The sequence below is a fragment of the Solea senegalensis genome, linkage group LG20 (assembly GCF_019176455.1).
Source record: "Solea senegalensis isolate Sse05_10M linkage group LG20, IFAPA_SoseM_1, whole genome shotgun sequence".
Taxonomy (NCBI): Eukaryota; Metazoa; Chordata; class Actinopteri; order Pleuronectiformes; family Soleidae; genus Solea; species Solea senegalensis.
The window spans coordinates 4,037,680-4,055,626 of record NC_058039.1 but is presented as its reverse complement, the minus strand read 5'-3'; the positions used below and the strand labels follow the sequence as shown (position 1 = coordinate 4,055,626).

Sequence of the window (17,947 nt, the reverse complement as noted above, 5' to 3'; positions counted from 1 at the left end):
TTAACCAATAATAATGTGCAACAAGTGAGCTTCCCTTAAATAGTGTAATAAAGTTCATTAAATCCCTGGTGTGTGTCCTCAGTGAACTGTATCAGTCTCTGCAGTCACTTCAGTTTCTGTTCACTCTGACTGAAGGAGGTTTTTGTACGAGGCTTTTTCACTGTGTGAACACATATTTATTGTTGATGTAGTGATAACTCTTACAGTAGTAAACTGCAGCATCTTCAGCCTGGACTCCACTGATGGTCAGAGTGAAGTCAGAATTTGATCCACTGCCTGTAAAACGACCTGGAATCCCTGATGCTCGAGTGGAAGCATCGTAAATAAGGAGTTTAGGAGTTTCTCCATCTCTCTGTTGGTACCAGCATAGACGGTTTGAGTTGTAGACATTCTGACTGGTTCTACATGTGATGGTGGCAGATCCTCCCAGAGCAGATGTCACTGCTCCAGACTGAGTCACTGTGACCTGTCCTCTGGACTCTGAGGACACAGAGACAGAGACATAAACCAGAGTCATGGTTTTGTTGGCTTCATTTCAGATGTTGACAGAGGAGTTTGACTCTCTGGACTTTACCTGTGAGGCAGCAGCAGAGGAGAGTCCAGATGAGGACGGAGGTGAAAGTCATGATTTCTGTGTCTTGTGTTGTCATGAAGGACAGCTGTCAGTCCTCCAGTCTTCAACTGTCAGGACTATAAAGTGTCCCAGAGCACTGGAGCATGGTGCTGCTGATGCAAAGTCACTCTCTATGGAAATGCTCTGACTGAATCCAACTGGTTTTACTATATTCTCTACATTTCTGTGTCGTCTAAAAATAAAAGAAATATCAATCATATTATTCTTAAAAATAGTGTTGATTAATTTTAACCTTTTTTGGAATAACCTGGTCTTTGAGTCAAAACTATTTTACAAATTTTCTGATTTAAACTGACATTTTTCAGTGACAGAATATTCAGAATAATCTATAATGAGCCAAAAACATCAAGATAAGACCATGTTAAACAATCTATAAAGACATTTTCAGGATTTTATTCATAGCAATCTTTTCAAATACTAAATTATCATATCATCAGCATGAATGGAAATGACATGCAAGCGAGTTATACATTTTCATTTTATATACCTTACTATGATAGCAATTAACATTTAAATGGAAAGTGAGGTAATTTTATTCATAAAGCTTTTTTCATCCACAAGGTGGATTTAATGTTCTGTGATTTAAATATTTAATATTTAATATTTAATTTTAATTTTTAACAGCAACTTAGAGGCCAACTTGAAAGAAATCAATAGAAGGTTCAAATATAAAGTACAATCCTTATTTCAAAATCATCACGAGAACCAAACTTGAGTTGTTATGCCAATTTCTCAACTTGGTTTAATGTTGATTCCAAAATTAAAATGTGTGTTACACATTTAAAACAAGAGGGACCTCCCCCCAAAGAGAGTGAAGAGATTAAGAAGTAAAAGAAAATGTGGATATTTTACATGTATCATAGGATGTAATCTGCATAGAGGCTGATTTATTAATGACGTGAATTAAAGAATATCTGAGCCGCGATTAACACATTTGAAGAATATTAAAAAGAATAACTTGACCATGTCTATTGGACATTTGAAATTATATGAACATGCAAAACAGTTGAATACACTGTATAAAATCACTGGTGTGTGTAATAAGAAAATAATACATACATGTACCAGTGTAGTTACTATATAAATACAGTTCATATAATTGAGTATATGTTTAGTAAAGTAGTTCAACACTGTTAATGTTTGTTGGACATATAAGAATGTGAAATGACTGATGTAAAAAACCTCAAATTCACAAAGTGTTAGTTCATAAATCAGATGTTTTCTATTAAAACTGAATGAATGAAGTTAAACAGCTGCTCTGATTGAGAAAGTGCAAGTCAAATAATGTATTTTCTCTGTTTTCCTCAAATATAGAGAAACACAATCCAAATTAATTAAAATATGAGATATTTTTAAAAATTCAATTTGGTTTAATGTTGATTGCAAAATATATGAAAATGTTAGATGCACATTTAACATAAGAGGAATGCTCCTCCCCCCCAAAAAGCCCAAAATGAACCAAATAATGAATAAACAAGAGTGATCAGATTAAAATATAGAAAATATAAAATGTGGATGTTTTACATGTATCATAGGACGCTATCAGCATAGAAGCTGATTTATTAATGATGTGAGTTAAATAATCTCTGAACTGCTGATGGACTTTGTTTTTGAATCTGAGTTTGAATGAAAATGTAAAGACTACGAGACAAATAACTTATTATTAACTAATAATAATGTATAATCACTTGTTACAAGTGAGCTTCACTGAAATAGTGTAATAAAGTTTATTAAATCACTGGTGTGTGTCCTCAGTGAACTGTATCAGTCTCTGCAGTCACTTCAGTTTCTGTTCACTCTGACTGAAGGAGGTTTTTGTACAAGGCTTTTTCACTGTGTGAACACATATTTACTGTTGATGACGTGAAAACTCTGACAGTAGTAAACTGCAGCATCTTCAGCCTGGACTCCACTGATGGTCAGAGTGAAGACAGAATTTGATCCACTGCCTGTAAAACGACCTGGAATCCCTGATGCTCGAGTGGAAGCATAGTAAATAAGGAGTTTAGGAGTTTCTCCATCTCTCTGTTGGTACCAGGATAGACGGTTTGAGTTGTAGACATTCTGACTGGTTCTACATGTGATGGTGGCAGATCCTCCCAGAGCAGATGTCACTGCTCCAGACTGAGTCACTGTGACCTGTCCTCTGGACTCTGAGGACACAGAGACAGAGACATAAAGCAGAGTCATGGTTTTGTCGGCTTCATATCAGATGTTGACAGAGGAGTTTGATTCTCTGGACTTTACCTGTGAAGCAGCAGCAGAGGAGAGTCCAGATGAGGACGGAGGTGAAAGTCATGATTTCTGTGTCTTGTGTTGTCATGAAGGACAGCTGTCAGTCCTCCAGTCTTCAACTGTCAGGACTATAAAGTGTCCCAGAGCACTGGAGCATGGTGCTGCTGATGCAAAGTCACTCTCTATGGAAATGCTCTGAATAGTTTTACTCTATTCTCTACATTTCTGTGTCGTCTAAAAATAAAAGAAATATCAATCATTGTATTCTTCTAAAAAAATAATGTCGATTAATTTGAACCTTTTTGAGAATAAACAGGTCTTTTAGTAAAAACTATTTTACAAATTGTCTTATGTAAACTGACATTTTTCAGTGACAGAATAACCAGAATAATCTATAATGAGCCAGATCATTAAGATTAGACCATGTTAAACAACCTAAAAAGACATTTTCAATATTTTCTTTAAAGCAATCTCATCAAATACTACTAAATAAAAATATCATATTATCAGCATAAATGGAAATGACATGGAAACAAGTCATACATTTTCATTTTTATATACTTTAGTATGGGGTTAGCGCCCTTGCCTTACAGCGAGAAGACCCGAGTTCGAGCCCCGTTTGGAACAATGGTCTTTCTGCATGGAGTTTGCATGTTCTGTGAGTGTGAGAGTGAATGGTCGTTTGTCTCTATGTGTGTGTGGCCCTGTGATGGACTGGCGAACTGTCCAGGGTGTACCCCGCCTAATGCCCGATATAGCTGAGATTGGCACAGCACCCTCCATGACCCTCTGGTGGAGGATAAAGCGGTAGATGATGGATTGATGGATGGATGGATGGATGGTTACTTTACTATGATAGTAATTAATATTTAAATGAAAAATTAGGTAATTTTTATTCATAAAGCAATTTTCATCCACAATGTAGATTTAATGTTCTGTGATTTTAATATACATATTTGGAAATCATCACAAGAACAAAACATGTGTTGTTATGACATTTTCTCAAATTGGTTTAATGTTGATTCCAAAATATATTAAAATGTGTGTTGAACATTTAAAACAAGAGGGACCTCCCCCAAATAAGAGTGATGAGATTAAAACTTTAAATAAAATTTGGATGTTTTACATGTATCATAGGATATCATCAGCATAGAGGCTGATTTATTAATGATGTGAATTAAAGAATCTCTGAGCTGCTGATGGATTTTCTTTTGAATTTAAATGTATTATCAGACTTGAAAAATATTAAAAAGAATAACTTGACCATATAATACACTTTATGAAATCACTGGTGTGTGTAATAAGAAAATAATAAATACATGTACCAGTGTAGTTGCTATATAAATACAGTTCATATAATTGAGTATATGTTTAGTAAAGTAGTTCAACACTGTTAATGTTTTTTGGACATAAAAGAATGTGGAATGACTGATGTAAAAAACCTCAAATTCACAAAGTGTTGAATGCAGATGTTTTCTATTAAAACTAAATGAATAAAGTTAAAACTGCTGCTATGATTGAGAAAGTGCAAGTGAAATAATGTATTTTCTCTGTTTTCCTCAAATATAATAGGGAACACAATCCAAAGTTTTCCAAATGAATTAAAATATAGATAAAGATATAGAGATCATTTTTTAAAATTCAATTTGGTTAAATGTTGATTCCAAAATATATGAAAATGTTAGATGCACATTTAACATAAGAGGACTGCTCCCCCTCCCCCAAAACCCCCCAAAACAAAACAAATAATGAATTAACAAGAGTGATCAGATTAAAACATAGAAAATATAAAATGTGTATGTTTTACATGTATCATAGGAGATCATCAGCATAGAAGCTGATTTATTAATGATGTGAGTTAAATAATCTCTGAACTGCTGATGGATTTTCTTATTGAATCTGAGTTTGAATGAAAATACAAAGACTACGAGACAAATAACTTATTATTAACTAATAATAATGTGTAATCACTTGTAACAAGTGAGCTTCACTGAAATAGTGTAATAAAGTTTATTAAATCACTGGTGTGTGTCCTCAGTGAACTGTATCAGTCTCTGCAGTCACTTCAGTTTCTGTTCACTCTGACTGAAGGAGGTTTTTGTACGAGGCTTTTTCACTGTGTGAACACAGCTTTACTGTTGACTTCGTGATAACTCTGACAGTAGTAAACTGCAGCATCTTCAGCCTGGACTCCACTGATGGTCAGAGTGAAGACAGAATTTGATCCACTGCCTGTAAAACGACCTGGAATCCCTGATGCTCGAGTGGAAGCAAGGTAAATAAGGAGTTTAGGAGATTCTCCATCTCTCTGTTGGTACCAGGATAGGAAGTGGCCATGGTTACTATCATAATAAACCTTCCGACTGGTTCTACATGTGACGGTGGCAGATCCTCCCAGAGCAGATGTCACTGCTCCAGACTGAGTCACTGTGACCTGTCCTCTGGACTCTGAGGACACAGAGACAGAGACATAAAGCAGAGTCATGGTTTTGTTGGCTTCATTTCAGATGTTGACAGAGGAGTTTGACTCTCTGGACTTTACCTGTGAAGCAGCAGCAGAGGAGAGTCCAGATGAGGACGGAGGTGAAAGTCATGATTTCTGTGTCTTGTGTTGTCATGAAGGACAGCTGTCAGTCCTCCAGTCTTCAACTGTCAGGACTATAAAGTGTCCCAGAGCACTGGAGCATGGTGCTGCTGATGCAAAGTCACTCTCTATGGAAATGCTCTGACTGAATCCAACTGGTTTTTACTATTTTTTTACTATATTCTCTACATTTCTGTGTCGTCTAAAAATAAAAGAAATATCAATCAAATTTTTCTTAAAAATAGTGTCGATTAATTTTAACCTTTTTTAGAATAACCTGGTCTTTGAGTCAAAACTGTTTTACAAATTTCCTGATTTAAACTGACATTTTTCAGTGACAGAATATTCAGAATAATCTATAATGAGCCAAAAACATTAAGATAAGACCATGTTAAACAATCTATAAAGACATTTTCAGGATTTTATTCATAGCAATCTTTTCAAATACTAAATTATCATATCATCAGGATGAATGGAAATGACATGCAAGCGAGTTATACATTTTCATTTTATATACCTTACTATGATAGCAATTAACATTTAAATGGAAAGTGAGGTAATTTTATTCACAAAGCACTTTTCATCCACAAGGTGGATTTAATGTTCTGTGATTTTAATATTTAATATTTAATATTTAATTTTAACTTTTAACAGCAACATAGAGGCCAACTTGAAAGAAATCAATAGAAGGTTCAAATATAGAGTACAATCCTTATTTCAAAATCATCACGAGAACCAAACTTGAGTTCTTATGCCAATTTCTCAACTTGGTTTAATATTGATTCCAAAATTAAAATGTGTGTTACAGATTTAAAACAAGAGGGACCTCCCCCCAAAGAGAGTGATGAGATTAAAAAGTAAAAGAAAATGTGGATGTTTTACATGTATCATAGGATGTAATCTGCATAGAGGCTGATTTATTAATGACATGAATTAAAGAATATCTGAGCCGCGATTAACACATTTGAAGAATATTAAAAAGAATAACTTGACCATGTCTATTGGACATTTGAAATTATATGAACATGCAAAACAGTTGAATACACTTTATAAAATCACTGGTGTGTGTAATAAGAAAATAATAAATACATGTACCAGTGTAGTTACTATATAAATACAGTTCATATAATTGAGTATATGTTTAGTAAAGTAGTTCAACACTGTTAATGTTTGTTGGACATAAAAGAATGTGGAATGACTGATGTAAACAACCTCAAATTCACAAAGTGTTAGTTCATAAATCAGATGTTTTCTATTAAAACTGAATGAATGAAGTTAAACAGCTGCTCTGATTGAGAAAGTGCAAGTCAAATAATGTATTTTCTCTGTTTTCCTCAAATATAATAGGGAACACAATCCAAAGTTTTCCAAATTAATTAAAATATGAGATATTTTTAAAAATTCAATTTGGTTTAATGTTGATTGCAAAATATATGAAAATGTTAGATGCACATTTAACATAAGAGGACTGCTCCTCCCCCCCAAAAAACCCAAAACGAACCAAATAATGAATAAACAAGAGTGATCAGATTAAAATGTAGAAAATGTAAAATTGGGATGTTTTACATGTATCATAGGACGTCAGCATAGAAGCTGATTTATTAATGATCTGAGTTAAATAATCTTTGAACTGCTGATGGATTTTGTTTTTGAATCTGAGTTTGAATACAAATGTGAAGACTATGAGACAAATAACTTATTATTATTAACTAATAATAATGTATAACCACTTATAACTTAAAGTGAGCTCCACTGAAATAGTGTAATAAAGTTTATTAAATCACTGGTGTGTGTCCTCAGTGAACTGTATCAGTCTCTGCAGTCACTTCAGTTTCTGTTCACTCTGACTGAAGGAGGTTTTTGTACGAGGCTTTTTCACTGTGTGAACACATATTTACTGTTGATGACGTGAAAACTCTGACAGTAGTAAACTGCAGCATCTTCAGCCTGGACTCCACTGATGGTCAGAGTGAAGTCAGAATTTGATCCACTGCCTGTAAAACGACCTGGAATCCCTGATGCTCGAGTGGAAGCAAAGTAAATAAGGAGTTTAGGAGATTCTCCATCTCTCTGTTGGTACCAGGATTGGTAGTGGCCGTAGCTACTATGATAATAAACATTCTGACTGGTTCTACATGTGATGGTGGCAGATCCTCCCAGAGCAGATGTCACTGCTCCAGACTGAGTCAATGTGACCTGTCCTCTGGACTCTGAGGACACAGAGACAGAGACATAAAGAAGAGTCACGGTTTAGTCTTTTTCATATCAGATGTTGACAGAGGAGTTTGACTCTCTGGACTTTACCTGTGAAGCAGCAGCAGAGGAGAGTCCAGATGAGGACGGAGGTGAAAGTCATGATTTCTGTGTCTTGTGTTGTCATGAAGGACAGCTGTCAGTCCTCCAGTCTTCAACTGTCAGGACTATAAAGTGTCCCAGAGCACTGGAGCATGGTGCTGCTGATGCAAAGTCACTCTCTATGGAAATGCTCTGACTGACTCCAGCAGGGACTTTAATCAATTTCATGATCCTGTCGATCAATTTATCAATCACTTTATCAGAGGATTGATCAGGATGTGATGACACTTTTTGATTTAATTTTTCTCCTAAGATTTTATGTCCTCATATTTTTAAGATAAGATTGTCCTTTATTTGTCCTACCTTGAGGACATTTGCAATGTCTTCTGTTAATATCAGCTTCTCAAATTTCATATATTAATGTTAAAAATGACTTCATTGAGTAAAAGCTGTGGTTGTTTTTCATCATCATATTTTAAAATCAGCTGATAAAACTTTACAAACAGACTCATTCTGGTGAGTTTGTTTGTTTCACAGTCACAGAGACGTGTGTCTTTACAGTCAGAGGTTTTTGTACGACGCCTCACAGACTTTGTATCACTGTGGCTCACGTTTGGTGGAGGAACCAGACTGGAAGTTGGAAGTAAGTTTTTCTCAAATACAATCATAACAATATTTGTGTAATTATCCAATTTTGTAAGGTTTGCTGGAGGTCAAATCTCACTTTATTGTATTTTTAAAATATTGATGTTTTTATTTTGTCTCCTTCATTCTGGAGCTGAACTCTGAGCAATTTTACTCGACACAGTCCTGTCAAGATTATGTTTGTATCATAAAACTTCAATTCAGTTTTAAATTTGTTTTGTTTTCACGTGATTTAAAGTTTGTCGTTACTGTCTGAACTTTACACGAAGAAGATTTGATAGGTTTTTTACAATATTTAATATTTCTGATGATCGGATGAGAAAGATTTGCAATTTTACTTTATATATTCATGTTTGGCTGGACTTTAAAACTGGAAATGTCCCTTATATTTTTTAAATTACTTCCAAACTTTATTTGTTTAACGTGACTTGATATTCAGAAGCAACATAACAGAGTGAAGATTAAGATGAGATTTAAGAACGTTGAAAATCTGCAATCTATTGTGTTTCATGGTGTTTCCATTATAGTTTGAAGTCATTTTTTTATTCACTTGTATTTAAAACTAAAGTGTTTCAGTCTCCCGATGTTTGATGATTGGATTAGAAATGTTACAAATGTTGTAAAAATCAGTTTACAGTGTAGTTTTTCTATATTTCTTCAGGTCACAGTGTCTCTGTGCTGATGTGCATGAGAGGCTTCTTACAGTGAAGTGAAACCATGTGACTGGTGAAGCAGAAAAACCTTGTGACACAAAATCAGCTCTCACACAGGAAACATGTCCGAGTGTGTGGCGTTCCACCGACAGCTGTGTCCTCTCTGTGCTCTAAACTGACTCTTGTCTCCTAGGTGACGTCAGTCCCACTCTGACGGTGCTGCCACCCTCACGTGAGGAGCTGGACCAGGGGAAGGCCACGCTCATGTGTCTGGCCAACAAGGGCTTCCCCTCAGCCTGGACTCTGTCCTGGAAGTTGGACGGCAGCAGCAGCAGCAGCAGCAGCTGGGAGCAGAGCATGAGCCGCGGGCTGCTGGAGAAGGACGGTCTCTACAGCTGGAGCAGCATCCTGAGGCTTTCTGCTGACCAGTGGAGGAAGGTGGGCTCTGTGACCTGTGAGGCCACCCAGGGCTCCCAGATCCTCTCAGAGACACTGAGGACAGACCAGTGTTCCTAGTCCTGACCTGACTCACTGACACTCTGCTACTGGTTTTACTCTGCATTTCTGTCTCTTTTCTCACAATTTAAAGTTTGAAAACTTCTCGCTCATGTTGATCCTGACTCTTTCAACTTTTTCCACATAATAAAGTTGTTTGTGTTTCATTAAAAAATGTTTCCATGGACTTGTTATTATGAAGTGACATTTTAACGACACCAGGGTGAAATAGGATGAACAAACATGATCAGTGAACGTCATTTTAAACAACTTTATAGAAATAAATCATCAACAATTTACAAATGAATTTTTGTCAGGAAAAAATACATTTTATATCATCCACACAAGTAAAGATGAAAAAAGTAAATCTTCAATCTTGGATTGGACTGATTCAATCACATAACATGATAGCTATTGATAATTTTGTTTTAATGTTTGTATACATTAATAAAATAATGCAAATACACATTAAATATATGTTGTCAAAAATAGAAAAATATCCTAATTTTGCAAATCATATCTACATTATGAGAGAATCAAATCATTTTGACAATTCTTTTTCAGTTTTGTTGTGACTGTGGGCGTGGGAGTGGCAGCTCTGATTCACCTGCACAGCTGCACCTGATTTTGTTAATTAGACCTGCTACTATTTAAGTGCAGCTGTTACCTCAGTCACTGTCAGATTGTTGGTTTACTTAGAGAGAGATAGAGAGCCACTGTGTTTGTTTCCTCATGTAGAAATTCTCTAGACTTCTATGTGTTGATATTTTTGGATGTAGTTTTATCAGACAAGTGCCTGCTTTTGGTTCACATCAATTTATACTACATTTTGGGCTTAGATTGGAGTGATTATGTCACATGGCATGAAAGCAATTTTGGAATATCTGTACAAAATGTAGGAACTAGTACTAGTGAATAAACAAACTGTTTGCAAAGTATAATTACTATAAGTTGTATTGTAAATGAAATTGTGTGCTGCACATTAACAACAACACCAATAAATTAATAAATAAAAAAAGGAGCAAAAATGATCATGGTGATCGTATAAAATGTGGATGTTTTACATGTATCATACGACGTCATCAGCATAGAGGCTGATTTATTAGTGATGTGAGTTAAAGAAGCTGCTGATGGTTTTTCTATTGAATACTTTTTTTTCAACAGATGAGAAGAATTAAAACAAAATACTTAACCATGTCTATTGGACATTTTAAATTACAGTATTAATGTACAAAATGTAACAAAATTAAAATGTGTGTTACAGATTTAAAACAAGAGGGACCTCCCCCCAAAAAGAGTGATGAGATTAAAAAATTAAAAGAAAATGTGGATGTCTTACATGTATCATAGAATGTAATCTGCATAGAGGCTGATTTATTAAAGAATCTCTGAGCCACTTTATAAAATCAATGGTGTGTGTAATAAGAAAATAATAAATACATGTACAAGCGTAGTTACTATATAAATACAGTTCATATAATTGAGTATATGTTTAGTAAAGTAGTTCAACGCGGTTAATGTTTGTTATAATTGGAAAAAATCCTCTAATATTCTCTTCTTGACTCACATGTCAACTTAAAGACTTGACCTCAGACTCAGCACATAAACATTCTCTGTAGAAACATGTGGTCAAACATCTAAGTGATTTTATTATTAAAGGTGTTATTATCACGTCTGAACTCTGCACTGTTTAAATGTTCAGTGTGAGAAAGATGTTCATTGTCTACTGTGATATGTTAGTGTGTGTGCAGCTGTTGAGTCACATCAGTTCCTCTGCAGCTGAGGGAGGTTTTTGTACGACGTTTTATCACTGTGTGAGCGGGTAGCTGTTTCCCTGCTGACAGTAATAAACTCCTCCATCTTCAGTCTGAACATCTCTGATGGTCAGAGTGAAGTCAGTCTGATGATAAGTTGCACTGAAGCGATCTGGAACTCCAGACTGACGAAGTGTTGTATCTGCAATCAGGAGTTTAGGAGGCTCTGCAGGTTTCTGCAGGTACCAGTTAACATCATCACCTATAAGTTGACTGGATTTACATTTGATAGAGACAGTCTGTCCTGGAGCAGCAGACAGAGATCCAGGAGACTGAGTCATGGTGATGTCTCCTGATGAACCTGAAAACATATCAAACAGGAGAAACGTTACTGAGACAAATCAAAGGTGGAGGACGAAGATCAACGTCCAAACAGAAGATGATTGTTTCTTTAACGTGGAGAACAGACAGAAGATCAGGTTTCTCCATCAGGTTTTCAGAAGAGAGTCTCACCCTGAACAAGGAGCTCCAGAGTGACCAGCAGTAGAGTCACACACATCATCATCATTGTGCTGCCAGTGAGTCAGTGTCTCTGAAAGACCTGGACACTCACTGATCAACACTGGACTCTTAACGGCCAAGAACAAAGAGGGAGGACACATATGCAAACACACAGAGTCAGTCAAGTGCAGCTGTCCTCAACATGTCCTGCTGTGTCCCATCACCACTGACACATGTGACTGTGTACATTCTCTGCAACATGAGCAGGAATAAATGTTGTAAACTATAGTGTAGGAAACATGTGATTACCAGAAAACAGCTGAAAGTCTGGAGTGAATTCTGTCATGGAAGATTTTTCATGTTAAATACACAATACAATTATTTCAAGCATCTTATCAGTGATGTTATATTTTTTACCTTTTTCTTTTATCAGAGGTAAGAATGTGGAATGACTGATGTAAAAAACCTCAAATGAATAAAGTGTTAGTTCATAAATAAAGATGTTTTCTTTTAAAACTGAATGAATTGATTTAAAACAGCTGCTCTGATTGAGAAAGTGCAAATTAAATAATTTATTTTCTCTTTTTTCGTCAAATATAATAGGGAACAAAATCCAAACTTTCCAAATAGCTTTAATTATGAGGTGTTATTTTGTTATGTTTTTTAAATTCAATTTGGTTTATTGTTGATTTCAAAATATATGGAAATGTTTGTTGCACATTTAACATAAGAGGACTGCTCCCCCTCCCAACAAAAACAAAAATAAACAAGATTCAGATCAAATCAGATTAAAACATAGAAAATATACAATTTGGATGTTTTACATGTATCATAGGACGTCATCAGCATATAAGATGATTTATTAATGATGTGAGTTAAATAATCTCTGAACTGCTGATGGATTATCTTTTTGAATCTGCGCATGAATTAAAATGTAGAGACTATGATGCAAATAACTTATTTCTAAATAATAATGATGTGTAATCACTTGTAACAAGTGAGCTTCACTGAAATAGTGTAATAAAGTTTATTGAATCACTGGTCTGTGTCCTCAGTGAACTGTATCAGTCTCTGCAGTCACTTCAGTTTCTGTTCACTCTGACTGAAGGAGGTTTTTGTACGAGGTTTTTTCACTGTGTGAACACGTCCCACTTGCTAGAATCAAATTCACCCAGACAGTAGTAAACTGCAGCATCTTCAGCCTGGACTCCACTGATGGTCAGAGTGAAGTCAGAATTTGATCCACTGCCTGTAAAACGACCTGGAATCCCTGATGCTCGAGTGGAAGCATAGTAAATAAGGAGTTTAGGAGTTTCTCCATCTCTCTGTTGGTACCAGGATTGGTAGTGGCCGTAGCTACTATAATAATAAACATTCTGACTGGTTCTACATGTGATGGTGGCAGATCCTCCCAGAGCCGATGTCACTGCTCCAGACTGAGTCACTGTGACCTGTCCTCTGGACTCTGAGGACACAGAGACAGAGACATAAAGCAGAGTCATGGTTTTGTCGGCTTCATTTCAGATGTTGAGAGAGGAGTTTGACTCTCTGGACTTTACCTGTGAGGCAGCAGCAGAGGAGAGTCCAGATGAGGACGGAGGTGAAAGTCATGATTTCTGGGTCTTGTGTTGTCATGAAGGACAGCTGTCAGTCCTCCAGTCTTCAACTGTCAGGACTATAAAGTGTCCCAGAGCACTGGAGCATGGTGCTGCTGATGCAAAGTCACTCTCTATGGAAATGCTCTGACTCACTCCAACAGGTTTTACTCTATTCTCCACATTTCTGTCGTCTAAGAATAAAACAAAACAATCAATAAAATAATGTTGGTTTATTTGAAACTTTTTTAGATAAAAAATAAGTTTGAGTCAAACAGTCAAAACATTTATCTGTGGCAGAATAGTCAGTATATTAAGATGAGCCAAAAAAATCCAGACCATGTTAAACAACATTTAAAGACATTTTCAATATTTTATTTGGAGCAATCTTTTCAAATACTACTAAAATAAATTAACACGTCATCAGCATATATGGAAATGACATGGAAGCAAGTCATACATTTTCATTTTATATACTTAGTAATTGTAAACGTCATGTCCCATTCTGTCCTTTAAGTTATGTTATTTGTTTTTCTGTTCATTAATTGGTTCCTGTTTTATTTGGTACTCATGTCTTGTCTAATTTTAGATCCACTTCCTGTCAAGTTTCCCTTCTGTGTGATTACTGGCCCCGCCCTAATGTGTTGCACCTGTGTCTCATTTTCACAGAGTATTTAGTCTCTGTCTTCCGCCCCAGAACGTGTTTGCTCTGGTGTGAAATTTTCCAGCGTTATTTTCTTGATTCCCGAGTGACCGTGGTTTGATCGTAATTGTTTTTTGACTTCTCTTTTGCCTGCCGATTTGGACACTATTGCCTGTTTTGGACAAATCTCTGTGTACCAACGTCTGCACGATTAAAGACCCTGAACTGTTTTTCTGTCCGGATTCTGCTTTGAGAGTTCATCATTGTTTGAGCCTGATAGTAAATAGTAATTCATATTTAAAATATATTTATTGTTGATTTCAAAATATATGGAAATGTTTGTCGCACATTTAACATAATAGGACTGCTCCCCCTCCCAACAAAAAATAATAAACAAGAATGATCAGATTAAAACATAGAAAATATAAAATGTGGATGTTTTACATGTATCATAGAAGGTCATCAGCATAGAAGCTGATTTATTAATGATGTGAGTTCAATAATCTCTGAACTGCTGATGGATTTTGTTTTTGAATCTGAGTTTGAATACAAATGTGAAGACGATGAGACAAATAACTTATTAATAACTAATAATAATGTATAATCACTTGTTACAAGTGAGCTTCACTGAAATAGTGTAATAAAGTTTATTAAATCACTGGTGTGTGTCCTCAGTGAACTGTATCAGTCTCTGTAGTCACTTCAGTTTCAGTTCACTCTGACTGAAGGAGGTTTTTGTACGAGGCTTTTTCACTGTGTGAACCAATCCCACTTGTTAACATCAAATTCACCCAGACAGTAGTAAACTGCAGCATCTTCAGCCTGGACTCCACTGATGGTCAGAGTGAAGTCAGAATTTGATCCACTGCCTGTAAAACGACCTGGAATCCCTGATGCTCGAGAGGAAGCATAGTAAATAAGGAGTTTCGGAGTTTCTCCATCTCTCTGTTGGTACCAGGATAGACGGTTTGAGCTGTAGACATTCTGACTGGTTCTACATGTGATGGTGGCAGATCCTCCCAGAGCAGATGTCACTGCTCCAGACTGAGTCACTGCGACCTGTCCTCTGGACTCTGAGGACACAGAGACAGAGACATAAAGCAGAGTCATGGTTTTGTCGGCTTCATTTCAGAGGGACAGATGTTGACAGAGGAGTTTGACTCTCTGGACTTTACCTGTGAAGCAGCAGCAGAGGAGAGTCCAGATGAGGACGGAGGTGAAAGTCATGATTTCTGTGTCTTGTGTTGTCATGAAGGACAGCTGTCAGTCCTCCAGTCTTCAACTGTCAGGACTATAAAGTGTCCCAGAGCACTGGAGCATGGTGCTGCTGATGCAAAGTCACTCTCTATGGAAATGCTCTGACTCACTCCAACAGGTTTTACTCTATTCTCCACATTTCTGTGTCGTCTAAAAATAAAAGAAATATCAATCATTATATTCTTCTTAAAAATAATGTTTATTAATTTGAACCTTTTGTAGAATAACTAGGTCTTTGAGTCAAAACTATTTAACAGATTTTCTGATTTAACTGACATTTTTCAGTGACAGAATATTCAGAATAATCTATAATGAGACAAAAACATTAAGATAAGACCATGTTAAACAACCTATAAAGACATTTTAAGGATTTTATTCATAGCAATATTTTCAATTAGTAAAATTATCATATCATCAGTATGAATGGAAATGACATGGAAGCGAGTTATACATTTTCATTTTATATACTTTACTATGATAGCAATTAACATTTAAATGGAAAGTGAGGTAATTTTATTTATAAAGCACTTTTCATCCACAAGGTGGATTTGATGTTCTGTGATTTTAATATTTAATATTTAATATTTAATTTTAACTTTTAACAGCAACATAGAGGCCAACTTGGAAGAAATCAATAGAAGGTTCAAATATAGAGTACAATCCTTATTTCAAAATCATCACAAGAACCAAACTTGAGTTGTTATGCCATTTTCTCAACTTGGTTTAATGTTGATTAAAATGTTGAGTAAAAGAAAATGTGGATGTTTTACATGTATTGTAGGATGTAATCTGCATAGAGGCTGATTTATTAATAACGTGAATTAGAGAATCTCTGAGCCACTTTATAAAATCACTGGTGTGTGTAATAAGAAAATAATAAATACATGTACCAGCGTAGTTACTATATAAATACAGTTCATATAATTGAGTATATGTTTAGTAAGGTAGTTCAACACTGTTAATGTTTGTTATAATTGGACAAATTCCTCTAATATTCTCTTCTTCACTCACATGTCAACTCAAAGACTTGACCTCAGACTCAGCACATAAACATTCTCTGTAGAAACATGTGGTCAAACATAGAAGTGATTTTATTATTAAAGGTGTTATTGTCACGTGTGAACTGTGCACTGTTTAAATGTTCAGTGTGAGAAAGATGTTCATCGTCTACTGTGATATGTTAGTGTGTGTGCAGCTGTTAAGTCACATCAGTTCCTCTGCAGCTGAGGGAGGTTTTTGTACGACGTTTTATCACTGTGTGAGCGGGTAGCTGTTGTGCTGCTGACAGTAATAAACTCCTCCATCTTCTGTCTGAACATCTCTGATGGTCAGTGTGAAGTCAGTCTGATGATAAGTTGCACTGAAGCGATCTGGAACTCCAGACTGACGACTTGTTGTATCTGCAATCAGGAGTTTAGGAGGTTCTGCAGGTTTCTGCAGGTACCAGTTAACATCATCACCTATAAGTTGACTGGATTTACATTTGATAGAGACAGTCTGTCCTGGAGCAGCAGACAGAGATCCAGGAGACTGAGTCATGGTGATGTCTCCTGATGAACCTGAAAACATATCAAACAGGAGAAATGTTACTGAGACAAATCAAAGGTGGAGGACAAAGATCAACGTCCAAACAGAAGATGATTGTTTCTTTAACGTGGAGAAGAGACAGAAGATCAGGTTTCTCCATCAGGTTTTCAGAAGAGAGTCTCACCCTGAACAAGGAGCTCCAGAGTGACCAGCAGTAGAGTCACACACATCATCATCATTGTGCTGCCAGTGAGTCAGTGTCTCTGAAAGACCTGGACACTCACTGATCAACACTGGACTCTTAACGGCCAAGAACAAAGAGGGAGGACACATATGCAAACACACAGAATCAGTCAAATGCAGCTGTCCTCAACATGTCCTGCTGTGTCCCATCACCACTGACACATGTGACTGTGTACATTCTCTGCAACATGAGCAGGAATAAATGTTGTAAACTATAGTGTAGGAAACGTGATTACCAGAAAACAGCTGAAAGTCTGGAGTGAATTCTGTCATGGAAGATTTTTCATGTTAAATACACAGTACAATTATTCCAAGCATCTCACCACTGATGTTATTGTTTTGTGGAATGACTGATTTAAAATACATCAAATTAACAAAGTGTTAGTTCATAAATTCCATGTTCTATTAAAACTAAATGAATGCAGTTACAACAGCTGCTCTGATTGAGAAAGTGCAAGTATTAAATAAATATTTAATTTTCTCTGTTTTCCTCAAATATAATAGGAAATAAAATCCAAAGTTTCCCAAATTTATAGAAATTTGAGGTTTTTTTTTTAAATTAAATTTGGTTTAATGTTGATTCCAAAATATGTGAAAATGTTAGTTGCACATTTAACGTAAGAGGACCGATCCCCCCTCCAAAAAATCCCCCAAAACAAAATATGTATATGTATATATATATTATATATATTAACAAGAGTGATCAGATTAAAATATAGAGAATATAAAATGTGGATGTTTTACATGTATCATAGGAGATCATCAGCATAGAAGCTGATTTATTAATGATGTGAATTAAATAATCTCTGAACTGCTGATTATCTTTTTGAATCCGAGTTTGAATTAAAATGTAAAGACTATGATGCAAATAACTTATTATTAAATA

The 17,947-nt window shown here is 35.8% G+C and overlaps 8 gene segments (V, D, J or C); 1 reads left to right on the top strand and 7 right to left on the bottom strand.

Annotated features, from left to right (window-relative positions):
* Window positions 1-153: 153 nt before the first annotated feature.
* Window positions 154-650, bottom strand: LOC122786732. The segment is given in 2 exon segments: window positions 154-480; window positions 575-650. Coding segments are annotated over 2 exon segments (399 nt in total).
* Window positions 651-2,433: 1,783 nt separating this feature from the next.
* LOC122786731 lies at window positions 2,434-2,957 on the bottom strand. The segment is given in 2 exon segments: window positions 2,434-2,787; window positions 2,882-2,957. Coding segments are annotated over 2 exon segments (399 nt in total).
* A 1,992-nt stretch (window positions 2,958-4,949) lies between these two features.
* On the bottom strand, window positions 4,950-5,487 carry LOC122786727. The segment is given in 2 exon segments: window positions 4,950-5,317; window positions 5,412-5,487. Coding segments are annotated over 2 exon segments (411 nt in total).
* A 1,808-nt stretch (window positions 5,488-7,295) lies between these two features.
* Window positions 7,296-7,858, bottom strand: LOC122786722. The segment is given in 2 exon segments: window positions 7,296-7,663; window positions 7,758-7,858. Coding segments are annotated over 2 exon segments (411 nt in total).
* A 391-nt stretch (window positions 7,859-8,249) lies between these two features.
* Window positions 8,250-9,716, top strand: LOC122786739 (the record flags this gene model as incomplete). The annotated part of the segment is given in 2 exon segments: window positions 8,250-8,391; window positions 9,240-9,716. Coding segments are annotated over 2 exon segments (465 nt in total), but the record flags the coding sequence as incomplete, so codon positions are not given.
* A 1,347-nt stretch (window positions 9,717-11,063) lies between these two features.
* LOC122786738 lies at window positions 11,064-12,188 on the bottom strand. The segment is given in 2 exon segments: window positions 11,064-11,656; window positions 11,809-12,188. Coding segments are annotated over 2 exon segments (363 nt in total).
* Window positions 12,189-12,806: 618 nt separating this feature from the next.
* On the bottom strand, window positions 12,807-15,261 carry LOC122786735. The segment is given in 3 exon segments: window positions 12,807-13,131; window positions 14,990-15,107; window positions 15,210-15,261. Coding segments are annotated over 3 exon segments (375 nt in total).
* A 1,098-nt stretch (window positions 15,262-16,359) lies between these two features.
* Window positions 16,360-17,547, bottom strand: LOC122786737. The segment is given in 2 exon segments: window positions 16,360-16,850; window positions 17,003-17,547. Coding segments are annotated over 2 exon segments (363 nt in total).
* Between the last annotated feature and the right edge of the window lie 400 nt (window positions 17,548-17,947).